At 44.7% G+C, this 27,356-nt stretch overlaps 1 protein-coding gene across 11 annotated transcripts in view; it reads left to right on the forward strand.

Moving 5' to 3' along the window:
- Positions 1 to 25,880, forward strand: part of STN1 (STN1 subunit of CST complex) — a 66,283-nt gene extending 40,403 nt beyond the window's left edge. For all 11 annotated transcript variants that reach the window (XM_054036325.1, XM_054036324.1, XM_054036327.1 and 8 more), the window contains 4 exons: positions 2,296 to 2,464; positions 16,635 to 16,757; positions 18,144 to 18,216; positions 24,287 to 25,880. In XM_054036325.1, coding sequence (XP_053892300.1) covers positions 2,296 to 2,464; positions 16,635 to 16,757; positions 18,144 to 18,216; positions 24,287 to 24,444 — 523 coding nt within the window. In that variant the 3' untranslated portion in view covers positions 24,445 to 25,880. The remainder of the gene's footprint in view (positions 1 to 2,295; positions 2,465 to 16,634; positions 16,758 to 18,143; positions 18,217 to 24,286) is intronic.
- Positions 25,881 to 27,356: the final 1,476 nt, after the last annotated feature.

Here is a 27,356-nt window from a genome sequence, read left to right on the forward strand (position 1 = left end):
TTCCTGAATGTGATGAAAACAAAATGCATATGCGTTGACACAGCTAACAAAAACAGGATGCAAGTGAGCATGACGATTAACGGAGAAGTTGTAGAGGCAGTAGATTAATTTAATTATCTGAGATCATATCTATCCAACCAGAGAGGCTGTTCCAAGGAAGAAAACTAAGGATTGGCTTGCTAAGCTATGGGCCTCCCTTAAGTGTGGAAAAAATATGGCATCTCAATGTATAAAGGTCTGACTGGTGAAAAGCCTAACTTTCTCCATAGAGATTTATGGATGTGAATCATGGGAAGCTTTACTGCTGACAGGAAAAAATGTAAGCTTTTGAAATGTGGTGCTGGCAAAGGCTCTTGCATGAAGACAAATACCTGTGTTCAAAATATTATTGGAGAGAAGCAGACCCTAGTGTCGGAAATCAACAGATGCAAACTTATGTCCTTTGATCATATTAGGCATAGAGATGGAAATAACCTTGAAAAAGTTATTATGGAAGGAATGGTGGAGGGTTGTTGTAGGGGATGAGCATCAAGGAGATGGATGGATGGTGTGTGGCAGATCACTGGAAATTCAGCTGCTGAGTGCTTGCAGTTAGTGATGGATTGTGAAGGTTTCCAAGAATTCTGTTATAATGTCACCAATATTCAGCCATGAATCAATGGATTTACATACTTACAGCTCCTTAGAAATTGTGAAAGAGGGGAGGCGTGTGTATGTGTCACTCACACTCAGGACTTGTCTATACTACAGATGTTTGCTGGCATAGTTATGCTGGCAGAGTCCCATGGTTGGAGACGCAGCGTAAGCCGACAGGATTTCTTCTGCCAGCATAGCTGAACAACAACACAAGCTCTCTTCTATTGGCAGAGGTGCATGTACACCTGGGGGAGAGGGGTTGCTCCCAGTGCAATGCTGTGTCAAAAAAGCTAATCACTATTCCTCGGTCTATACATCCAAGGGTAGGAATAGGGAGGTATTTTATCTGTGATTATTTTTTTTTTTTTAAACTGTGAGGGTGATTCACCATTAGAACAAACTACCAAGGAGTGTGATGGATTCTCCATCTCTCTTGAAGTCTTCAAGTCAAGACTAGGTGCCCTTCTAGAAGATAATCTTTAGCTAGATGCAAGTTACTGGAATCCATACAGGGCTAAGTAGGTGAAACTTAATGGCCTGTGATATACAGGAAGTCAGACGAGATGATTTGATGGTCCTTCTGGTCTTGAACTCTACGAATATTTTGTGATCAGCCTACATCTATCTAGCAACAAAAATGTAATGCTTTTAGAAAGGAGGATTCCTAGCTCTCTCAACTGGTGTAAAGCTCCTGTTTCTAGCCCTGATGGGTTGAAAGAGAGCAGATATTTAGACCTGTCACTGGTCCAGGAAGGAATATCATCCTGTGCCTCAGATCTGCGTAACTTTGGGGGTAGACATTCCTCGTTTTGGTTTTGGGGATTGGGCGTGGAGAGAGAGTAAATGAGAAAATAGTGTTTTTCTAGCAGAGTTAAGTGGGGAAAAAGACAACTTGTAATTCTTCCCCCAAGTTTAAGATGTTAGTAGTACTTGTGAGGAAAATATGGGTTAGCATCAGAAGGAAGTTGCAAAATGAATACAATTTGTCAGATAGGTTTTCCTACTCTGTGTGAGCATCTATATAAATGGTCAAGATTTTCAACAATGGGCGCTTAAACAAGTAGCTGGATCTCAAAAGTGCTGAGCACCCAGCAGCTTCCATTGACTAGAATCAGAAGCTTTATTCCATCAGAAAGCTATGAATCCCCCTTTCCAATGGTCTGAGATCTTTGTTTCTTGACACCATAGATCATGAGAGATCAGATCTTAAAATAACAACATTATTATATTGCCTGTCTTCTATGGGAGCTGCCGAATACTTGGCACACATGAAAATCAGGCTGTTTATTTTGGTGCCTAAATAAGGATGTGGTGGTGAGATTTTTCAAGAGCACCTAACGAAGTACTCAAGGATAGCTCAGTGGGGGAGGATAGCTCAGTGGTTTGAGCATTGGCCTACTAAACTCAGGGTTGTGAGCTCAATCCTTGAGGGGGTTATTTAGAGAACTGGGGTAAAAATCTGTCTGGGGATTGGTCCTGCTTTGAGCTGGGGGTTGGACTAGATGACCTCCTGAGGTCCCTTCCAACCCTGAGATTCTATGATTCTATTGACTTCTGCTTAGGCACATTTGAAAATCCCACCCTCTGAACTGGTGCCTGTTTTTGAAAAACTTGGCTATGTACTTTTTGTTTTGTGACAAAAGCTTTGTATTCCTATAGTGCCCCAGGTGGTCTGAACCTTAGAAGCTCAATTGACTTGCTGAGCGAGAAAGTGAAAGACTTCTTATTGGAGAACAGAATTCAGACCTTTTACCAACAGGAGCTGGAAACAGTTGACGATTTGGTGTCCTTGGCCAGTCAGCCTGTGTCCAGGACTGACTCTCAGCAGGTAAGTGCAGTAATTGCTGGCTTTTGATTGCTGAGTAGGAAAATAGTGCTTCATGCTTGCTATCAGATTTGTGCAAGTGGAAATGTTTTGGGTTTTCAACCATTTCTGCACATTTAGGTGCCAATTCCTGACCTTTAGCTATAGGCATGAATTATTGACAATACCTGGGAAGCCCTGTAACTTTAAGCATTTAAAATGGGGCTGTAGAGCAGAGCCGGAAAACTCTATTGTAGGGAACAATATTATGCTAGCGGCAGGGGTATACTACATAATCTAATAAAGGCTCTGTTCAAACTCTAACTTTCATAGATCTATGAAAACTAGATACACAGTGGAAATAACCGTGTATGAGATCTCTTGAAGGCACTGGTTTCAGAGTGGTAGCCGTGTTAGTCTGTATCAGCAAAAAGAACAGGAGTACTTGTGGCACTTTAGAGACTAACACATTTATTTGAGCATAAGCTTTCATGGGCTAAAGCCCACTTCATGAGATGTATGCAGTGGAAAATACAGTAGTAAGATATATACACCTGTACCCCGATATAACGCGACCTGATATAACACGAATTCGGATATAACGTGGTAAAGCAGTGCTCCGGGGGGGTGGGGCTGCGCACTTCGGCGGATCAAAGCAAGTTCGATATAACATGGTTTCACCTATAATGCGGTAAGATTCTTTGGCTCCCGAGGACAGCGTTATATGGGGGTAGAGGGGTGTGTGTGTGTGTGTGTGTATATATATATATATATATATATATATATATATATATATATATATATATATATATATATATATAAGGTGGGCTATTATCAGCAGGAGGAAAAAAAAACTTTTGTAGTGATAATCAGGATGGCCCATTTCAAACAGTTGACAAGAAGGTGTGAGTAACAGTAGGGGGGAAATTAACATGGGGAAATAGTTTTTTAGTTTGTGTAATGACTCATCCACTCCCAGTCTTTATTCAAGCCTAATTTAACGGTGTCCAATTTGCAAATTAATTCTAGTTCTGCAGTTTCTCGTTGGAGTCTGGTTTTGAAGTTTTTGTTGTTCAATAATTGCGACTTTTAGGTCTATAATTGAGTGACCAGGGAGGCTGAAATGTTCTCCGACTTGTTTTTGAATGTTATAATTCTTGACATCTGATTTGTGTCCATTTATTCTTTTGCGTAGAGACTGTCCGCTTTGGCCAATGTACATGGCAGAGGGGCATTGCTGGCACATGATGGCATCTATCACATTGGTAGATGTGCAGGTAAACGAGCCTCTGATAGTGTGGCTGATGTGATTAGGTCCTATGATAGTGTCCCCTGAATAGATATATGGACAGAGTTGGCAACGGGCTTTGTTGCAAGGATAGGTTCCTGGGATAGTGTTTTTATTATGTGGTGTGTGGTTGCTGGTGAGTATTTACTTCAGGCTGGGGGGCTGTCTGTAAGCGAGGACTGGCCTGTCTCCCAAGATCTGTCAGAGTGAGGGATTGTCCTTCAGGATAGGTTGTAGATCCTTGATGATGCGCTGCAGAGGTTTTAGTTGGGGGCTGAAGGTGACGGCTAGTGGCGTTCTATTACTTTTTTTGTTGGGCCTGCCCTGTAGTAGGTGACTTCTGGGTACTCTTTTGGCTCTGTCAATCTGTTTCTTCACTTCAGCAGGTGGGTATTGTAGTTTTAAGAATGCTTGATAGAGATCTTGTAGGTGTTTGTCTCTGTCTGAGGGGTTGGAGCAAATGCAGTTGTATCTTAGAGCTTGGCTGTAGACAATGGATTGTGTGGTGTGATCTGGATGAAAGCTGGAGGCATGTAGGTAAGTATAGCGGTCAGTAGGTTTCCGGTATAGGGTGGTGTTTATGTGACCATCGCTTATTAGCACAGTAGTGTCCAAGAAGTGGATCTCTTGTGTGGACTGGTCCGGTCTGAGGTTGATGGTGGGATGGAAATTGTTGAAATCATGGTGGAATTCCTCAAGGGCTTCTTTTCCATGTGTCCAGAGAATGAAGATGTCCTCAATGTAGCGGAAGTAGAGTAGGGACGTTAGGGGACGAGAGCTGAGGAAGCGTTGTTCTAAGTCAGCCATAAAAATGTTGGCATACTGTGGGGCCATGCGGGTACCCATAGCAGTGCAGCTGACTTGAAGGTATACATTGTCCCCAAATGTGAAACAGTTGTGGGACATGCCTGGGTAGTGCTGAACTTGATCAAGGAGAGGATTGAAGCCCAATATATTAAAATAGGCTTAAACTTACAAAGGAGTGGGTGGACATCTGCTTCCTATTACAAGTTCTCCTTGTTGGACATCTCCAGTTGTGCAAGGCCAGGGTTGTGGGATGGAGCGGAGATCAGAAGCCTAGATCTAATTGGAGTCAGCTGTACATAAAGAAACTGAGAAATGGGACACTTTCCAATAATATGCTAGTATGGTCTCTGGTTCTCATTCTGATGCTGGCTAAATGGTAAAATGCGTGTGTAACATGCTGAAAATGTTATCCTATTGAGATAAAAATCACAGGCCAGATTTTCAACTGGTATAAATTGCTGTCTCTCCATTGAAGTTAATGGAGCTATACTAATTTACATGAATTGAGGCTCTGGCCCATGTACATATATAATTAAATCCTCAGCTGTGTTACTAATAACAGCTGAGAGTATTAAACCTGATTATTAGTAAAGTTGATTCACTTTTGCATTTCACTGTCCGTAGACAGGGAAAACTGCATTGGTCAGTTTCACTTTCTGGTGTGCTAGCATAAAACTCTGGTTTTAGATTTGCAACACTGTAGAGAGACATTTAAATCTGAAAAAACGTCTTCATTGAATTCAAATAATAATGAAAACTACCCCCCACTGTTTTGTAAACTGCTTTCTAGTGGTTGCTTCCTGGAGACCATTTATTTTCTTTTTCCTCTTTTATTAAAGGAGCTTTTGTTGTGGTGGTATTTTTAACAAAGCAAAGAAGAATGAATATTAACAGGAGGCCTGACCGTCTGTGCTAGAGAAACCGATACAAGAACATCAGACACAGGATTGGGCATAAACTTTTTCCAAACCAGCTAAAAATAATTCAGACTAAAAGTCCATAACCATCTGGATTCTAGAAAGGAATGATCATTTTGACTAAGGATGAAAAGTCACAGCATTTGTAGAAGGAACAGGATAAATGGTTTACAAAAGCCATTCAGAGTACGGAAAGGTGTGTTTAAAGGGCCCATCACAGTTGAGTCCTGATGGGGGAGGAGTGAAGGAGTTGCACTGGGTGGTCATAATATAAATCCCTGTTGCTGCAGCTCTCGGTGCAAGTGGCTTTTATAAATCCCAGGGAGTCAGATACCCAGTCATTCCTCCTGAAAAACAGCATTTCTCCCAGATGCCTTTCACCATTAATCCACTTTACAAAGTGTTTGTTTGTAAAAAGGAAAACCTGCAGTTGTTCTGTGATGTACACATCTTCAGACCTGCTCCTGCTAATGCCCATTTGTAAGAGCATTAGATTGCCCATCTACTCAGTCATTGGACAGTGTCCATTTCTTGTAACCTGCAAAGGGCTGAGTGATCCTCAACAAAAAAGTCCAATGGGACTAACTCTCCATTGCCCTGGCAACCATTTGCACTAGTGCCAAGTGGCTATAAAGCCACTATAGAAGTGATTTTTATTTTTGTTTTTTGTAATGTCTTGCATCAACTTGGCACCAGTGCAAATGATTACAGAAGGGATAGGGATATGGCGTTAAAGGGTTATAGAAAGATGCCCAAAATGTAAATCTACCAAGCACACCCTGATAAATGATATTTGTTTACTTCTTGCACTTAACCTAGACACTGTAGGACTCGGTTAGACTTTGATATATAATTGGTTTCTTTTGGTGAGTCTCATTCTCTAGCACAAGGTTGCAATGTTTAGAATTTTAAAGACTGAAAGGGCTTAGGTTTAAAAAAGTGTTTATTTAATAAACTGATACTCGTATTGGTTCTTGCTAACAACATTGTTTTAAAAAAACGTGGGGACCTTCCCCCCATAAGCGGTGCCCCTTCTGTTTGAGTTATATCCCTTCCCCCATCAGTTGTTGAGGGAAAAAGTGAGTTTCAAAAATAGACAAGATAAATACTGCAGTGAGGATTACAAGCAGGAAGTAGAGACAAATGTCACCCAGTATTTAGCATGTCCACGAAGACCCCAAGTCCAGCTAAGAGTGCTACTTTGTTTGACAGATGAACGAGAATTTGGTTCTTCTTTGAATGAAAATTATATATCCACTTTATCCATCCAGTTCCTGAACTGGAATAAATAGCTCCTTGGTGTGGCTCGCAACCAAGTGGCCGCAGTTGTATCATACTCTGTGGTTTAGTTTCCTGAGTTAAGCAGTTTTCTTTGCACTTCCTCCATTATGAAGCTGTACAGTGCGCTATTTTAATAACACTATCCCACTTGGTAATATGTCACTAGTTTGGACAGCTCTTTTGGAACTGTGCTTTCCAGATCTGCCTGTTTATACTTTTCTTCGTCTGATTATAACCTCAAGGTCAGCAGGGACAAATACTTAGAACAAAGAATTTAAAATGCTGTTTATATTTACTCCAGGCCTGGGTTTCTTGTGTGTCCTGCCTCTTGCATACACTTGATACTCATGTGCTGGTCTATCAGCTTCCTGGCATAGATTTATGTCCCCCTGTTGAGACAGTAGTGCAGATATGATAACAAGATGACGTTAGGCCTGACAAGCCAAGTTTCTCTTACTGAACTTGTCACCCGCTCTAAGCCCAGCCTTAAGCACTGTGGGGTTTGGACATACATTGAGAGGCTTATTCCAAGCAGCCTGAATGGCATGAAACGAAGCACAGTCTGGAATAGGAGAAAGCCTATAGCAGAGACACCTGGGTGGTGGGTTGGAGGAGGTAAGGCCACAGATGCAGGCAAGAGAGGTTTTAGGGATTCCTTTGAAAGTGAAGTCCCTTTTTGTGGAAGACCGAAGAAGGGATTGGGGGAAGCAAATGAAAACGGGCTTTTGGCAGAGGTGTCTGAGATGGTCTGGAAAGTCCGGAACAGGGGAGGAGTTTGCAGTAATGAAGAAAATTACCAAACCATGAACCAAGTCCAAGGGTGAAGAGGAAGGGACGCATTCTGGGACACTTTATAGAGAAAAATGGCTGATTACTTCCTGTTCCTGAGTTCCCCTGTAATTTTCTGTGCCAATGCCCTTCTACCTTCCAGGGGGCCTACTGAGTCCCCTGGAAGGGCGGCTGTCCCAGGGAATACTTGTTTTAGGCCTGTTCAAAGTGTGTCAAAGAGGCTTCGATAAGCAGGAACTGTTGCTTTTTTTCTTTCATTCCAAAGCCTATTTCTGTTTGTTCAATTCTATCAATCTCTCGGCACACATCCTGAATAATTCTCTTTCAGTATCCATCCAAGCTGAGCCACGTGTCAGCTTACACGGAGCATGTTCCTAATTATCTCCCTCTGATGGGATGTCAGCATTAGACCAAACTGAATAATTATCACACTCCTTTGGAGATGTTTCTCTCTCTCTTTGATTCCCTGATTCATTGCTTTCACATTAAAAATTGATCAGCACCTTGCAAGAGGCAATTACTTTGCTAGCAGTTTCTCCTGTTGTTGAAGGTTTATTCCAGCATCTAGAAGGGCAATGTTTCTTCCCTTTTGTGGAGGGGTGTGTGTGGGAGGGGGGAGTGGGGAGGCTGTGCATTCCTGTGAGAAACCTAATAATTGCCCAATCTCCCTTATTTCAGTCTCAAACCCATCCATCCAGACCTCAGATAAAAAAGCCACTAAGGGCATGTCTTCACTACCAGGGAACTCGATGCTGCTGCAATCGATCCAGTGAAGACCCTCTAAATCGATGGCAGAGTGCTCTCTAGTCGACCCTGGTACTCCACCTCTCCAAGAAGAGTAAGGGAAGTCGATTGGAGAGTGTCTTCTGTCGACACAGCGCAGTGAAGACACCGGGGTAAGTCGACCTAAGCTACGTTGACTGAATCCAGCTACATTATTCACGTAGCTGGAGTAGCGTAACTTAGATCGACATACCCCGGTACTGAAGACAAGTCCTTGAGGTGCTTCCTCAGTTGGCCAGAAGGGTCGCTGTAAAGCAAAGCAAGTTTTTCTCTACACCCAAAAAAAGGTGCCACATTGTGAACACGATGCTTCCAGCCAGTAAGGGCGTGAGAGACGGGTCATTGAAACAGTCTGCTAGCATAAAAGGGAGTTGTCTGAAAGAGAGAAGGGATGGGAATGATGGGTTCTTCTTCGAGAGATGTCCCTGTGGGTGCTCCACTCCAGGTGTTGGTGCGTCCCGGCGCCTTTGCTCGGAGATATTTGTAGCAGTACTCGTATCGGCTACGCATGTGCAGAGCCTCCCCCCTACCCCCGCCCCACTCTGAGTCTAGCTTAATAGTACACATGCGCGGCCGGTCTCCTCAGTTCCTTCTCTACCATCCCCGGCCTGAGACAGAGCTCAGTAGACTCATTAAGAAATTCTTTCCTCTGGTTACAGTTGCCTTCTAGTTAGTTAGTTTGTTATTAGTTCGTTGTCAGTTATAATTAGTTACCGCTTCTATCTGTTACAAGGAAAAAAAAAAAATCGTTCCTGTCAGCCGCAGCCACTTCAGACATACCTGGCTCCACAGGCTTTAGGCGCTGCTCTACCTGCAAGGAGGCTACCCCTCTGTCAGATGGCCATTCACAATGCATAAAATGTTTGGGGGAGACCCACATTCCCCAAAGATGTGCCCACTGCAGCAAACTTAGCTCCAGGGCACGGAAGGACAGGGAGCTTAGACTCAAACTGCTCCTCCTTCAGAAATCCCTGGGGTCAGTTTCGGACCCAGGCGCTGATTCCGGCTCCGCTGCCCGCCACAGCCCCCTGCCTCAAAGAAGCTCAAAAAAACTACAAAAAAAGGGCAACTTTCGTCACCAAAGAAGGTTATGAGACACAAAATCTCTTCAGGCAGATCAACAGTTTCCCTGCCTGTGCTCCCCCACTTGAGTACATTTGATGAGCTGGGCTCCTCCGGTACTGCGCAAAACCCGCCTGAGGCTGCGGCAGCGGCGTGAAGCTCCGGTGCCGAGGCTTCAGGCTTCCAGCTGCCTGCCTCTCTTTTGGCACCGACGGACGCGGTGCCAACATTCCACAACCTGCCTGAATCCCTGCAGGCTGATGTTGCTCTCCCGGCACCGGCCACGGCACCGACACCCGCGGAGCTGACTGGCAGTGAGCCAACACTCAAAACACCGGCTCAGAGGAATGTCTCCTCTCTGCAACTTCCTCCTGCACAGCCTTCACCTCAAAGAGGAGCCTCAGCACTGCAATTCACTCAGGCAAGAGATCTGTTTGTGTCACCCATCCTGCAGTCACCCCTGCTGAATGCCTGCTTCTCTCCAATGGCTGTGTCAGGGTCTGAACAGCCTTCCTCCAGTGAGGAGGAAGCTGAACCACAGGGGGATTTTTCACAGTATCAAGACTCACATCCCCAGACCCCAGTCAACAGAGGTCATAGAAAAATCCCATCATCCTATTCTCAGGATCCTGCACCCTGGGGCGTGAACCAACCCACCACAATGGCAATATTGGGCCCCATGGGCACCATACCCTCGAGAACACAGGCGCTACTCCACCTCAACCAGGCGCAACACTTGCCTAGCACCACTACCTGACGAACCTGCCAATGACACAAGACACCAGGCAGCACCGTCATACTTGCAGGATCAACCAAGTCCTGCTCCTATCCCAGTAGAGCCGGAGGTTACGCCTGAAGAAGCCTTACTTCCCCCTCCTCCAACATTGTCGGATGACTTCTCAAAATTCCAAGACCTTTTAAAAAGAGTGGCCAGTGACTTGAGAATTAACTTGGAGGAAGTCCCTGAACAACAGCATGAGTTAACAGACATCCTACAACCCTCTTCTTCTTCTAGGGTTGCATTACCAATCAACGTAGCCCTTTTAGAACCTGCTGAGTCCATCTGGCAGACTCCAGCTACAAGCCTACCTACCTGTAAACAAGCGGACCGGAAGTACTTCATCCCTTCTAAGGGCTCTGAATTCCTTTTTACCCATCCGGTGCCAAACTCATTGGTAGTAGATGCAGTGAACCAAAGGACCAAACAACAGTATTCCCGCTCCACCCCGGCCAACAAGGAAAGTAAACGCTTGGACCTCTTTGGTCGTAAAGTATATACATCCTCAAAGTTACAATTTCGTATTGCTAATTATACTGCAGTTCTCGCAAAATATGACCACAGAAACTATAATAAATTCATGGACTTTATTGATGACATTCCAGAACAGAAGAAACAACAATTCACAGCTCTGGTTTCCGAGGGACAAATCATATCACGTACCGCTCTTCAAGCGGCCCTCGATGTAGCCAATACTTCAGCAAGATCGACCGCCACAGCAGTGGTCATGCGCCGAGGGTCATGGCTCTCCTCCTCTTTCTTTCCTCGAGAGGTCCAGAGTACCATTGAAGATCTTCCTTTTGACAGTGAAAAACTCTTTGCTTCCACCACAAACGACGTACTTCATCCAATGAAGGACTCAAGGGCAACCCTCCGATCCTTAGATCTCCAGACACCTATGACCAGAAGGCGACAATATAGATATCAACCTTACCAACGTCCACGCTACCCCGCATATACACAACACTTCCATAGATCACAGGAGCAACAACAACAACAGCAACGCCAGAGACCGAGATTCCAGCGTCGTCGTCCTAATTCTGCGGGGGCGCCTCAACCCCCTCCAACTAATAAACAAATTTGAAGGCTTGGTCGAGGGTTTAGAAAACAGCGTTCCCACTTCAGCCAGTACACCTATTTTTGGACACCACCTACGACCATTCTCAATTCTCCCATCAATGGCAGAACATTACCACCGACAAGTGGGTTATAGAGGTCGTTACAATTGGCTACTCCATCCCCTTCCTCTCCTTGCCTCCCATCCACCCTCCCCGTCCCTCTTCAGGGACCCTTCTCACGAGCAACTACTCCTCCAAGAAGTGCAACATCTCCTTCAACTGGGAGCAATAGAAATTGTGCCTGAACGACACAAAGGGAAGGGTTTTTACTCCCATTATTTCTTAACAGAAAAGAAAACTGGGGGATGGCGACCAATCCTCAACCTCAGGCGGCTCAACAAATTTGTCAAAAAGCAAAAGTTCAAGATGGTTACTCTCACTACCATAATCCTAGCGCTGGAGCAGGGCGATTGGTTTTCAACCCTCGACCTACAGGACGCCTATTTTCATGTGACTACACACCCGTCCCACAGACGCTTCCTATGTTTTACCCTTGGCTCAACACATTTTCAATACAGGGTTCTCCCCTTCGGACTGTTCACGGCCCCTCGTGTTTTTTCCAAGATCCTAGCTGTAGTCACTGTCTACCTCAGGAAACAAGGGGTCATAATATTTCCTTACTTGACGATTGCCTCCTCAAAGCCTCAACGTTCGACGAAGCTCTCCAATTCACTTGACTTGCCGTCGATTGTTTCCTATCTCTAGACCTGCAAATAAGCAAAAACAAATCCACATTATGCCCCACCCAACATCTGGAGTTCATAGGAGCATACCTCGACTCCCGGATGGGATTGGCATCTCTCCCACCCGACCGCTTCAACTCCATAAGCCAACTGGCCACAAAACTTCGCAACAGTCCCCAGGTCACTGCCCGAGACTGTCTCCAAATACTAGGTCACATGGCCTTGTGCACTTTTGTGGTCCAAAATGCATGACTCTACACGAGGTGCTTCCAAGCGTGGTTGAGCACGGTTTACAGACCAAATGTGCACTCTCTAAACAAGACTCTCTCCATACCTTTCTGAGTCAAAGATTCTCTACTGTGGTGGACAGTTCACTCCAACCTCTGCTCTGGAGTCCCCTTTCTTCAGGAAGCTCCATCCCTCATACTGACTACCGATGCATCTCTGACAGGATGGGGTGCACACATGTCTCACCACACAGTCCAGGGGCTATGGTCTTCAACCGAAACCTCTCTGCACATAAATGTCCTAGAACTTCGAGCCATATGCAATTCGTGCTGTCACTTCCTCCCACTAATCAGGAATCACCATGTACGCATAATGACAGACAACATGGCATGCATGTTCTACGTAAACAAGCAGGGAGGGGCTCGCTCCCACTCACTTTGCACAGAGGCTATGAAGCTCTGGAATTGGTGCCTTGCGAACAACATCCGGATATCAGCTGCCTGTCTTCCCGGAGTGATGAACACCACAGCGGACGAACTAAGCAGACGCTTTCCCTGGGATCACGAATGGGAGATAGACAAGAAAACCATTCACAACATATTCCGCATTTGGGGTCACCCAACCATAGACCTCTTTGCAACTGCGAAAAACACGAAATATCCTGACTTTTGCTCCAGAGCGGGACTGGGCAAACATTCCCTGGGAGACGCATTCATGATCCCATAGCACCGAAACTTACTGTATGCAGTTCCCCCAATACCGGTTCCCAACAGGGTCCTGATAAAAATACGAACAGTCCGTGCCAAAGTGATCCTGATTGCCCCATCGTGGCCCAGACAACTGTGGTTTCCGTTCCTCACCAGAATGTCGATTCGACCACCAATTCCGTTGCCTCTCATCCCGAACCTCCTATTACAGCAACACGGCTGATTTCTCCACCCCAACCTGTCCATGCTTCACTTCAAAGCCTGGTTCCTACATGGTTCTCCCAAAACGAACTAGCTTGCTCTGACTAAGTTCAAAGAGTGCTCCTACACAGCAGAACACAATCTACTCGCACCACCTATCTACGAAAGTGGAAACGATTCACACATTGGTGTTCAGCTAAACAACTTTGTCCCATGTTGGTATCTCTCCCGCTCATGCTTGACTACCTATTGGACCTTAAGCGATCCGGCCTTTCTTTCAGCTCCATCCGAGTCCATTTAGCTGCTATTACAACCTTTCATGACAAAATTGATGATACCTCTGTTTTTGCTCATACAATCACCAAGCGTTTCCTCAAGGGACTCCAATACCCAGACATTAAACCACCTACCACTCCGTGGGACCTTCACTTAGTACTATCTTGCCTAACTCAACAACCATTTGAACCCCTAGCCACGTGCTCCCTTTTACACCTTTCGATTAAAACAGCATTTTTAGTGGCAATTACCTCCGCCAGACGGGCAGGAGAAATAGCAGCTCTTATGGCAGACCCACCATATACCCTATTTTTCAAGGACAAGGTTACCCTCAGATTACACCCCAAATTTCTTCCAAAGGTGCATTCCTCATTCCACATTAATGAGCCGATACACCTACCAACCTTTTTTCCAAAACCACATGCGAACTCATTCGAAGCCACAATGCATGCATTAAATGTACGCAGGGCCTTGTCCTTCTATTTGGATAGAACCAAACCTTTTAGAAACTCTTCTAGACTCTTTGTCTCCATCGCGGAGCGTTCCAAAGGGACTCCTATTTCTACCCAGTGACTTTCAAACTGGATTTCTCACTGCATCCGATTGTACTATCAGATGAAGAAGGTTACACCTCCAGCCGGCATCAGAACTCACTCCACTAGATCTCTGGCTGCCTCTGTGGCTTTCTTACGCAGAGTTCCCCTGGCCGACATCTGTAAAGCAACCACTTGGTCCTCTGAACACACATTTGTTAAACACTATGCCCTTACTCAGGGCCCTCTCTCTGATACACGATTGGGCAGACCTGTACTATCTACGGCATTCCTATCAGATCCGAAGTCCCAACCTCCTTGAGACACACTGCTTTTAAGTCACCTGGAGTGGAGCACCCACAGGGACATCTCTCTCTCGAAGTGGAAGTTACTCACCCTGTGCAGTAACTGACGTTCTTCGAGATGAGTGTCCCTGTGGGTGCTCCACTACCCACCCTCCTTCCCTCTACTTCGGAGTTGGGGTAGCCTCCGTTGTAAAGAAGGAACTGGGGAGACCGGCTGCGCATGCGTACTATTAAGCTAGACACAGAGCTGGGGAGCAGGCTCTGTGCATGCGTGGCCGGTACAAGTACTGATACAAAAATCTCCGAGCAAAGGCGCAGGGACGCACCAACACCTGGAGTGAAGCACCCACAGGGACACTCCTCTCGAAGAACGTCAGTTACTGCACAGGGTGAGTAACCTCCTCTTTGGCAGGGTGGAAAGTGAGGTGCTCCCAGAAAAGAGTAGGTAGTGGTCTTGCCCTTTCCTTCCTATGCAGCCCTTTCTTCTCTCCTACCCCCATTTACTTTCCCTCCCTTACTTGGTATCCTCCATTTCCTTCCACTCCACTTACTGTCCTTCCATTGTTTTAGCCCTCCCTACTCCCTTACTTGCTCTGCTCTTCCTGACTCTCACTATATTCCCTTCACTCCCTACCCACATCTTCCTCTGCAAATCCCATCACTTTTTGCATTCTCAGTACAGACCCCTCGATTCCAGGTCTCCTCTTCACTCCACAAGCCCCTGACTTCTGTTTCTTGTTCTTCTTGCTGCCATGTTCTTTCTCTCCCCAGTACAGCCCTTTGTTCCCAACCCTCTCAAAATTCCTCCCCTTAACACACCTCCTGTCTTCCCCACAGCTCTCTTCACCTTGTATGCGTCTCTTACCCTTTGCTGGTGAATAAGGAGGTGTTACTTACCCTTTCACGTAATGCAAGAACCAGGAGTCCCCCAATGAAATTATAGGTAGCAGGTTTAAAACAAATAGAAGGAAGTACTTCCTAACGCAATGTACAGTCAACCTGTAGAACTCTTTGCCAGTATATGTTGTGAAGTCCAAAACTATAACAGCATTCAAAAAAGAATTAGATAAGTTAATGGATGATAGGTCCATCAGTGACGGTTAGCCAAGATGGTCAAGGATGTAACCCCATGCTCTGGGTGTCAATACCCTCTGACTACCAGAAGGTGGAAGTGGACAACGGGATGGATCATTCAATTCCCTCTAAAGCACCTGGCATTGGTCACTGTCGGAAGACAGGATACTGGGCTAGATAGACCATTGGTCTGACCCAGTATGGCTGTTATGTTGCTTCCCTCCTATTGCAAAACCTGTAATGTCAACTCTTGCAATATTTGTTTGCTTCCTTAAAGACCCAGCTCCTGGAGTCATGTGAATGGGAATCTTAGTTTTTGCAATTTCATGGCTTTTTTTTTTTTTTTTTTAATTTGTAAAAATTTCTCCGTGGTTGTAGAGAAAAATCTTGAAAAGTGACCTAAGTGCCATCCTAAAGGTTAAAAAAAGGCAAATTAGAAATATATTTTTATTTTTATAAAATCTCATGATTTTGGGGGGCCTGACTGGTGATTTTTTTTTTTTTTTTGACTGCTTGGGGTTGGCAATATTGCATACCACTCATTACTATTATTATTTGTATTACTATATCACTTCGGACCCCAGGTCAATGTGCTAGGCACTGTACAAACACTTACATTCTAAGTATAAGACAAGAGAACAGATAGATGGGGGAGCACAAGGCAGCAATGAGACAATATTGGTCAGTCTGATGGGTAGTGGTCTCAGCACATCAGCAGCTTAACCTCTCCTCCACCCCTTCCATCACTCCCTTTCTCTCCCTCCACAAGTCCGTCTCCCCACCCACCCCTCCCCCATTCCCTTCCTTCTCTGGGAGACTGACTCAGGGAGAAGAGTGTCACCATCCCCCAGATTCTTGTTGGAGGTCACCTATGCAAAGCACTGATCAACCCACCCGCCCCTTCCTACCTAACTTGTGAGATCTGTCAAAATCAGAACCTAAGTGTGCGTGTGGCTGCAGATGGAGGAAGGAAGTTAGTCAGTCAATCAGTCTCCCAATCTGCAAGCAGCATAGCAACTTTGGGGGTTGCAGTATTCCAAAGGCAGGAAGAGGTGGCTGTATGTGGCAGCCATTTCAGCAAAGAATTAAGACGGCAATAGGTGACTTGGGTGGTTCTGCTGTCATGCAGGGACACACATCTGTGATTCCCTTCTGGCCTGAGAATTTGGTTAGATTGCATATAATAGATATAACTTATGAACTCTTGAGCTAGAGGAACTGGCTTGGCTTTACGCAGGAAGATGTCTGTCTAAAAACTCTGGCTGACATACTGGCTCTATTGAAATCAAAGGGAATTTGATTTCAAGGGCTAGGATTTCACATCTTATGTGTATGTTGTTTGTTCGTTTTTTTTCCCCATCCAGATGGATTCAAAAAGTGAACCCAGCTCCAAACTGATTCACAGTGCGTTCAAGGAGGCAATAAAGGTGCTGCAGGAAAAAGGAGTGGTTTTCCAGAAATCAAATAGCCCCAAGGATGTATATCATGTAAGGAACTGAATTGCAGTTATGGAGATGTGTAACCAGAGGTCATGAATGTCACATCAGGCAGGAGGCGCTCTGCAATATGATTGAATCACATAGTCCTAAAGGCCCTTTCAACAGGGTGAGATGGACCCTGGGGGGTCTGTTTACATGTTCAGAAGTTTTAGCTCTCTTCATTGCTTCTTATCCTCTTCAATATCTTGTCAGTTTATTTGTGTCCGTGTTTGAGAGAGCTAGACAGCTGCTGCCTCTTGGTGACCAGCAACTGCAGTGGACACCCCTTGCAACCCCACACATTTATCAGATGTTACCACACAGTGAGACCATCCTGCACGTTCCCAGAGGAGAGGTGCAAAGCAACAACACCCTTATGGTCCACAGGCACTGGATCTATCAAGTGAATGCAAAGGGAACCACCTCCTTTGGTCTAACCTAGTTTCAGCTAGGAGTGGCTCTCTCCTTACCTAGAGGTAGCACTCTGACTCCCTCTCCATTGGGTTTCCAAGTCCCTCTGAGTGATTTCTTTATACCAGTAGGTGCCTTATGTTATGGCTTTCAGAGATGCAGAGGCTGAGTCTCATGTTTTTCTCCTTAGAGGAACTGTTGAGGCCAATAAGCTGCATAAATCTGACTCGTATTAGGATTTAAGCCATTACCTTAAAATCAAAGAAATCTGGATTTTTGAGCTCTCGTGTTCATGAGAATGAGAGACTAAGAGCAGGGGCTAAAGCCAACAGTAGCCGAGACAGGTGCTATGTAAGTTTTCTACTTGCAGTTCTACCACATACAGCATATACACATTCCTTTCAGCTCTGCAACTGCACCTCAGTCCTGACCTGCAATATGGTCTGTTACTGCAATGCTGAGCCTCTCCCATGCAGCTCTGCCAATGCACATTAAACTTGCTGTACCACCTACATTCCAGCGCTCATGTTCCCTCCACAAAATCCAGCTTTGCCTATGCAATTCAGTCCTAACCTGCTGCATCCCAGGCTGTTCCAGACCTCGGTCTTCTTTCATTAGGCTGCTTAGTTACATGGTGGCTTTGTGATGTCCAACAAAGGATGGGACCTATCAAACTCCTATCCCCTGTTAGCTGAAGTAGGATTGGAACCCTGTGCTCTAGAAATAGCAGACTAGTGCACTTACATGTTGCATTGCTCACCCTCCTTTGGGAATGATTCTTATGTCCTGTCTTTCACCTAATTGTTGTTAATGTTTGTTTGTTTGCTTATAAAAAGAATAACTTGAAGATGGAACTGACTATTTTTGTATATAGCACAAATGCAAAGGTGCAGTCACGGTAAAGTTAGGCTAGCATGTACCTTCGTAGTTCATGTGTTGCAGAATAGACTGCTGTGAATCAGCAATTTCTCTTGCATCTTCTAGGTGACTGACCAGGATAAGGAGTTACACAATGTGATCCTTGGTGTTGTCAAAGCAGATTGTCGAAAACCCAAACGTAAGTAGTTGTGTGGTCTGGTCTCTGAGCCAGTGCTGACCCATCATAGACAACAGTATCTCCTCCTGCCACTCAGTTAGAATAGTACTTTCATTTGTTCCTGAACCCGAACTTAAGTCTGTCTTATCCTCCCTCTCTTCTTTGTGCAGCCAAAAACCTGGTGCAGGGCAGGCCTAGAGTTGTCTTGAACATGGGAACTGGCGACAAAGCTAAGCAGGGAGAAAGCGCGTCAATTCTGAAATGTGCAGCCACTGTGAATGCTGTATCAGAGGGGTAGCCGTGTTAGTCTGAATCTGTAAAAAGCAACAGAGGGAAATTTCCAGAGGCAGATATAAATCAGTATGGAGATAATGAGGTTAGTTCAATCAGGGAGGGTGGCCAGTCCTCGCCCACAGACAACCCGCCAACCTTACGCATATTCTCACCAGCAACCACGCACCGCACCATAACAACTTTAACTCAGGAACCAACCCATGCAACAAACCTCGATGCCAACTCTGCCCACATATCTACACCAGCAACACCATCACAGGACCTAACCAGATCAGCTACAACATCACCGACTCATTCACCTGCACATCCACCAATGTTATATATGCCATCATGTGCCAGCGATGCCCCTCTGCTATGTACATTGGCCAAACTGGACAGTCACTACACAAGAGGATAAATGGACACAAGTCAGATATCAGGAATGGCAATATACAAAAACCTGTAGAACACTTCTGGCCACATAACAGCAGATGTAAAGGTAGCCATCTTACAGCAAAAAAACTTCAGATCAGACTCCAAAGCGAAACTGCTGAGTTCCAGTTCATTTGCAAATTTGACACCATCAGATCAGGATTAAACAAAGACTGTGAATGGCTATCCAACTACAGAAGCAGTTTCTCCTCCCTTGGTGTTCACACCTCAACTGCTAGCAGAGCACCTCACCCTCCCTGATTGAACTAACCTCGTTATCTCCATACTGATTTATACCTGCCTCTGGAAATTTCCATTACTTGCGTCTGATGAAGTGGGCATTCACCCACGAAAGCTTATGCTCCAATACTTCTGTTAATCTTAAAGGTGCCACAGGACCCTCTGTTGCTTTTCACTGTGAATGCTAGAGACTTGGATCTGAATCCAGTGGAGGATTTAGGTTTCAGAAGGAACAGAGTTAAATGGGGCTAGGTCAGCCCCTAGTGGTTGGTAGCTTTACACTGCTGAATAAATAGGCAAACTTCGTCAGCTGTGTCAGTATGGGAAATGTCACAAAAGGGATAGTGTGGACTGAGCTGCCTTCTCTAAGGAGTAGATTTTTAGGAAATTTTTAGGTGAAATTGATCCCTATGCCGTGGGCCCACGCCCCATTTAAGACCATAGGGTGAAATCCGGACTCCACTAAAGTCAAGAGAAAAACTCCTATTGACTACAGTGGAGCCAGGATTTCATCCATAGACCATAGGCTTTAAGTGATGGATAGACAATGTGTGGTCCCTATGCATAGGGACCACACATAGTAATTTCTTAGCAGACCATGTGCCTTTAAAATTGCCCCTTTCTCCCAAATCCAGTGTGTCATTGCCATAGCGATTACTTGTTTGATTTGAGGTACCTGTCCTAATGATAAATGTACATTTGCTATAGTGCTTTTTTTACCCCTCTCATTCCAAAACCCTTGGCAGAATGTGACACATGGGGATCATTCACTCATCGCTGAAATGCAGCCACTTGTGGACACATGCAGTGCCTTGCATAATGGCTGTTACTCTGAAACCTGTCATTATGCAAGGCACTGCATTTAGCCATATGGAATGGAAATCCATCAACCTCATGAAAAAACTCGTACATTCTATATGCATCCGAAGAAGTGGGCTGTAGTCCACGAAAGCTTATGCTCTAATAAATTTGTTAGTCTCTAAGGTGCCACAAGTACTCCTGTTCTTCTTTTTGTGGACACAGTATACAACAGCATGGTATAAACTGCTCAAACACTGTTTGTAGTGTTGTAGACAGGTTGGTCCCAGCAGATGAGAGGGACAAGCTAGGTAAGGTAATATCTTTTATTGGACCAACTTTTGTTTGGTGGAAGATTCAAGCTTTCAAGCTACACAGAGCTCTTCTCACCCCTACCTTGTCTAGCTAGAACATGTCAGCTATTCTGTGCTAGCAGCACTAAACTAGTTTTTCCAGGAGGGAATGAGAAGAATAACTGGGGTAACTTGGCATGTCTGAATATAGTTGCCTGATGTACCTGGACACCAACATTAGTGCTGCTAGTAGCCTATCTCTGCTGATGCCTACAAGAAATCTGCCAACTAAGGATGACTAGACAGAGGGACAATTGAAATAGCTGATATTTTTATTTAGAAAAGACTTCCAAATGTATTGTAACATTATCTCACTGTGTATGTATTGTAGTTCCACTGGCTAGCTACCTTGTACTGTCCACCTCCTACCCTCACTTCTTCGGTCTTGCCTTAAATTTGAATGTAAACTTTTTGAAGGCAAGAGCTGTCTTCCTTGGGTGTGGGGTGGGGGGGTGGGGGTGTGAATGTACTGCACCTAGTGTACTAGAGCCCCAATCCTGATATGCGACTTTGGGTGCTACGGGAATTCATTAATAATTCTGAGAGACATGTTCAAATATCCCATAAATTGTTAGGGGCTCTATTTTTCATCTCATCCAGAAGACAGCATAGTGCTTCTAATGGTATCTTGGGGCATTTGGTTCGGTATCTATTACTCAGCAGCACCTGCTCCCCTCCCCATTACTACACTACTATCTGAACGCCCCACAGTGCCCCTGTGAGGCTAGGAGGTATTCTGCCCCATTGAACAGACAGGGAGCCGAGGAACAGAGAGATTAAGTGACTTGGTCAGAATCACAGAGTCAGTGGAAGAGCCAGGATCTCCTAAATCTCATTCCAGTGCCTTAACCACAACGCCATCCTTTCTCTCCTGCGTCCAAGCAAGGAGTGACAACTAGTGAAATACCAACTCTGCTTCATGAAGAACCTGAGTTTTCCTGGCAGGTCACTCATCTGCATACTGACCAGGCGTGATTCTGCTTAGTTTCAGATTTGATGAAATTACAGCTGCAGGATGCTTGTCTCAGAACAAATACGTCTGCTTAATCTGATCAGTGGCTAATTTGATTTTTTTTCTTTGACTCAGAATCGTGGTAAATTATTTTGTATTGCAAAGGACACAATTTTCAGGTCTGTTTTCTATCACTCTGTTGGCTTTCTGTAGGATTGTTTGTCTAATATGATCACAGAAAATATAGAATTGTCATGCAATCAACTGGAAAGGCTGAAGATCTCTTGGAGATCAAAGCAGAAATAGCCTGTGGCCACAAAAAATGGATAAAATAATGTGTGGTCAATGTTGTTGACTTTAAAGGCGGTACTGTGCACTATGCTGGCTCTCATATGCCCTCTGGTGGTTGTGGGTAACCAAACAAACCACTTTGAACTGTGGAAACCTACTTTGAGGTGAGATAATTGAAAGGCACTAACTCAACAACTCTTACTAGTTGAAAGAAATTCCCACAGCTTCTTTCAAGAAAGGAAATCTTTGTCTATTCAGTCTTTGGTAGCTAATTACAGTTATCTTTCTGCTAACTTTTAAGATAAACTGTGTCAGTCAACCAGTTTGTAAATATGATGTGGACTACGACAGTATAAGCCAACATCCTGAATGAATAAACTCTTATACTATATGAGTCCTAGAATATGATTAAATGAGGTTCCCGTAAAACTATTCTATAATACAATTAAAAGACAGTCCTGGTCTGGAACAAGTGCAGTCGCAAACGACCAAGTCCACAACAAACACCCATTGAGAGGCCAGCTTGGGACTGACAGCATGGCCCAAAGGCAGCTAGAATTGTCATTAGAATTTGTCTCCAGAGGCATGACAAAACAGAGGGCTCCTAAGACAGCTTCTTCCCTGGTTTTATCTGCTAGGTTGAAATCAGGACCAGGGAGGGCTCTGTTTTATCACCCATGCTGCCAAATATCTACATGAAATTACCTGGGGCATCCCTGTATCAATTGTTGATGATGGGCAATGACTGCCAGCTCTATACCTTGCTCATCTCTGCCAGTGATAGTACTGTTGTTGTCTGCCTATCTCAGAGCTTGGCTGAGATCAGTGTGTGGATAGAAGTGAGAAGTAAGAGGGAAACTTTATGAAGATCATTTCAGCATCTCCCACTAGAGAGGGAATCTGCCCTCAAATGGTCAGGAGTGATTCTGGGCTGCTCAACGCTTCTGCACATACAAGGACCAATGGCTGCCAAAAATGTCCTCTTCCCTCTGCCCACTGTTGGATGATGAGCTGGGTCATACCTTCGTGACTTAGATTGGGCCATTGTAGCATGTTGTATTTGGGAATGAGTGCTCTGGCCTTCTTAAAACAAACCTCCAACTGATCCAAAGTGCAGTAATCCATCTCTTTAGCAACACTAGCTACCAAGAGCACATTATCTCAGTATTCCATGTACTGCACTCATACAATGTTTGCTCCATTTTAAGAAACCAGTTAAGACGTTCCATGCAAGAGGTTCTCTTTTAGGCCTATCTTATCTTGCACAGCAGCTATGCAACTGTCAGTCTCACAGGTCACACTTGTGAGAGCAGGGAATTGAGCTTTCTCAGCAGGTGGCTCAAGACCTATATGGCCTTTCCTTCTAGAGGTGGGAAGAACAGTCACAGACCTCACAGCTTTCCCAACTAAGTGTTAGTTTCCCAGTACTCCAGCCTCATCTTTTCTGCTACAACTGAGATAGCAGGAAGAGCAGAACCTCGCGCGCACACTCTTTTAATGCTTATTTCCACTGATGTCCCCAGGAAGAGGGAGAAATCTGTTCCACTTGTTGGACTCTTTCTTGCTTCAGTTCAGTTTTTGGGAGGCACGGTGATCCTGCAGCACTAGATAATGAAATGGGGTGGGGAAAGTGTTACAGGTGTGGCTAGCAGAGCTCCTGCTTCATGGATCCTCCAGCCAAATCCCCCTTCCATGGGTAGGATGCAGCAGCCACAGACACTGCTGCAGGCCATAAGCAGTGCTCTGCACTTGGGAAGGGGGACTCTTCTCCTGCCATTGTTCCATGCATCATGTGAACCAGGTGAGCAAAGCCCACTTACTCTGGCTTTACCCAGGCTGAATACAGGGGAAGGCTTTCGCCGTAAGGCAGCACAGCAAATGTCATGTTATTCAGGAGTTAGGGGCATCTTTATAGACTAGGAATTATTTTGTGGAAGTCCCATGGCCTGTGTTGTACAGGAGGTCAGACTAGATGATCAGTGATTCTTTCTGGTCTTGGAATCTATGAACTGTTGTAAGAGAAGTCCAGACTTTGTAACTTTGTAGGTAAAAAGCTTTTCAGTTCACTCCTCTTTATGGAATGTGAAAGTCACTAAAACCCAAGATCACAAAAATCTGTGACCTTCTATTCAGGCAATTGCCTGAGGAGGCTGTAAAATGTAGAATTATTCATTTGTTTTGCTGGTGTATAAAATAGGTGTAATGCAACACCTTGGCCACAAGGTGTCAGTATTGGGTAAACATTCACTACTGGCTGGGTTTAGACTGGAGCTTTAAAACTCAGACCAGTCAAATGTGGACAAGAATTTCCACTGGGTCTCTTCTGAGTGAGCTGCAGACTGAGGGACTGAATAGCTTGAGAGACTGTAGATGGAGATTTACAACTCAAAGAGTGGTGTCCCAAATTCATTACCATTGTTCAGGCTGTGCCCGCGTGTATTTGAGCTCCTTGCCTTCTCTGGCAGTCTTGTCTAACCAATAACATGTTTTCGTGATTATTTTTTAGCCCTAACACTGGCACTTCTCAGTGAAGTTAATGGGAACATTAGCCAATGTAAGGACTGCAAACTCAGCTCCCTGATCCCCTTCCTTCTAAAGTCCATGACCTCTGCTCTAACCCCTGTGCCCTCCTCTTGTCTAACAGCATTTGTGTGTACGTGACTGATCTGTATTTGTGATAGCTGATATGAGGCGAGTGGAAACCTATGCTGGTCTTTTCCACACTGGCTGCATTTTACCTTTATTTCTACAGATGCTGAAAAGGGCTGCCATTTTCTTCACATCTTGTGTTGTGTTCGCCAGACCTACAGTCCTTATCTAAGTGAAATGGTGATGCATCATGTCCTGAACCTGCTGGAGAGAAACAGTGATATTGTCAGCACCATGGAAGAATACTACATGGCTTTCTGAAAAGAAGAAATAAGATGCAGGACATCTATTTGTGCATGGTGCAGGCAGAACAAAATTTAACCCAGTAACCACATTGCCAGAAAGAGTAGAAAGGACTCAACAATGACACTGAGAAGCTAAATTGGAGAAGGAAAGTGGAATGTTGACTCAGAAATGCTATTGGTTCCATCTGACTCTGATTCCTCGAAAAAATACACGCCTCACGCTTTGCTTTAAAGCCCATGCTGATTTCTGCTACTCCAGGAATTAAAATATACAGGGATCATTACACAGTGAAAGTTGTTGTACAGTATCCAAATATCACAGTCTGCTAGGTGCAAGCTACCTGAAGAAGTGAACATTCTGAATACAATCACGGTTCTTCCTGATATGCTTCTCTTTCTCCAACCATAGTACTTCCAAGTGGTACAGCCTAATGGCACCTCTATGTGCATGTGCTCTAACAGCCCTAAGTTGCTACTAACGAGACCACTGGTTATAGTAGTAGTCTCATCTGGGCTTAAAGACGGTAGTGTTGTGACCTCTCTCCATATGACTGATATGCTTTCGAATACATGTTCTCTAAGTAGATCTGTCTCCCTTTTTAAACGTGTGTTGTAAAGACCAGTGGAAGGCACTTTCTGATACCTGGCATGCACTGTATGTAGCCTTCATTCCATCAGTGCCAGCATGATCTTATGCGCATTTCCCCAGTTTGCATGTCCAACTCAAGGGGGGTTTTGGGAGCAGCAGCTAGCTAGGAGGCAAGGGTAATGTGTCTCCTAAGAGCATACTTACCTCCTCCTACCGCCCCATAAGGAACAACCTAGCCCATTGCTTGTAAAGCGTGTTTGGATCCCTCCAGATATTAATGCAAGTTCTTGTTGATTAATTTGGACCCAAATTAAGCTCCTGTTCTCACAAATCAGCCATTACTTCATTTTTTCTGTAAATAGCTCTCAACATGACAAATACTGATCCAGGAAACAAAAGTTCATGGAAAAGAGCATGCCAAAACCATGGGAAGTCAGGGAATTGCACCAGTCTCATCTCCCCTCTCTTTGCTTGCTCTGCATCCCTGCCACAGTTAGGAAGGCCAGTATCACCTCTTTGTGCTTGGATGGAGACTGAAATTTGTGGAATGACATTGAATGAAAGAAAGCGAGCATTGACTAAGCTAATGGGTAGGACATCTGACCAAGAATAATTAAAACTCAGATGTATGCCCAGGTTCAACGCCCAGTGCTGCTCAGCATTTAAACCTACAGGACTGGTTCCTTGAGGCTTGCTCTAACTAATCTGTTCCATTAATGGAGGAATGTGTCTTTAACTTGAAATGAGTAAAAAGTGCTGCTTGCCTCGTTCCTCTGTCTCCCACTTGAAATAGCAATCTCCCCAGAGCTACATTTAGCAGATCAGCATAGCAGAGAAAAATAAACCAGATATATGTACTTGGAGAGCCAGCAAGTGGTGTGTGCGTGTCTTGGTTTGGTGATACATTATACGCCTCGTTTTGAAATGTAGCTGAAGTGGGATATAGGCAAATAGAAAGGCATGATGAAACATGTGGCATTAGCATTCAGATGTCTATAGAAAAATCCGCTTTAGATGGTGCATGTGTCCTGAGTGCAAAGTTATGTTTGACTCACTACTTCATCTATTTCCCCGCCTCCTGTGGATCTTGACTGCCAATTTCCCAGTTGGCTGTTGTTATTCCTTGCATTATTACTACTTGGTTTTTTGCTCCACATTATATACCCTGTCCCCAGACCTCAGCATGTGTCCAGACAGGTGCAGAAAGGATGTATTTATTCACAAGGAGATTGGATAGGGGGTTAAAAAAGAACCAGAACTGTCCGGGAGACATTCTTATAATAAAAGAAGGCAGGGAGTGGAGTCCAGGTCATGATTCAATCAAGTAGGAAAAAAGTCGGGCTTGATTACAGCTGGTCCACTAAAATAAATTTGTCTGATCTAAGCCCCAAAGGGGGAAGGGCATTTTGTGTTTGTTTTCAGCTCTGATACTAATCAATTTGAAGAGGTTCAGTTTTAAAAAATAGAGGCTGCCCATGGAAGAATAGAAGGTATAGGGATGTCAGTTCCTGGTTTAGAATCTGAATTCCCCCTTAGTAGTAACTGAATATTTAATAGCCATTTCACCTAGGTTATTAAATGGCCTAGGTGAAATGAGTTTTCAGAGCAAATGGGGGTCGTTTTTGGGAAGAGTGTGAATGGGGATCCGTAGTCTATTTTTTTTTTTTAGTGGACAAGTGTTAGGCATGACAAATGCTAGTAACTGGCCACCTCTCCCTTAGAGACCTAGGCTGGCCATTTGTTTTTTTGTTTGTTTGTTTTTGTGGGTTTTTTGTTTTTTGTTTGTTTTTTTTAAACCATCCCATTGCGTTAGCAGATGTTAATTCTGCTGATAAAGGATTAAATGAGTACTGCTGACTTGCTGAGAAACGTATTGGACTTTGCTGCCAGTGTAAAAGGGAAGTGGAATTGGTTATCTGGGGCGAGAGAACTGAGGGTGTGGGCTGAGCAGTCATTGGGGAGGAATTCTGCAAGCAGCTGAGCCTTGCGGGGGAGGGGGAAAAAGGATTGGGCTCAGAAGCTGAGGCCAGGTCTACACTACAAATTTATATTGGTATAATTACATAGCTTGGGGTGTGCAGTATTCACACAGCTGAACGAGGTAGTTGTTCTGACCTCACCCCTGGTGTAGGCAGCCCTCCCGTCGACATAGCTACCGTCTCTCGGGGAGGTGGATTAACTACACCGATGGGAGAAGCTCTCCCCCGTTGACGTAGTAGCATCTTCACTAAAGTGCTACAGTGGTGCAGCTACTTTGGTGCCACTACACCGCTGTACGTGCAGACAAGCCCTAAGTTTCATGAACTTCAGGGCGAGATCCATTGGTGCACTGGTTCTGG

The sequence above is a fragment of the Malaclemys terrapin genome, chromosome 7 (assembly GCF_027887155.1).
Source record: "Malaclemys terrapin pileata isolate rMalTer1 chromosome 7, rMalTer1.hap1, whole genome shotgun sequence".
In the NCBI taxonomy this organism is placed as follows: domain Eukaryota; kingdom Metazoa; phylum Chordata; order Testudines; family Emydidae; genus Malaclemys; species Malaclemys terrapin.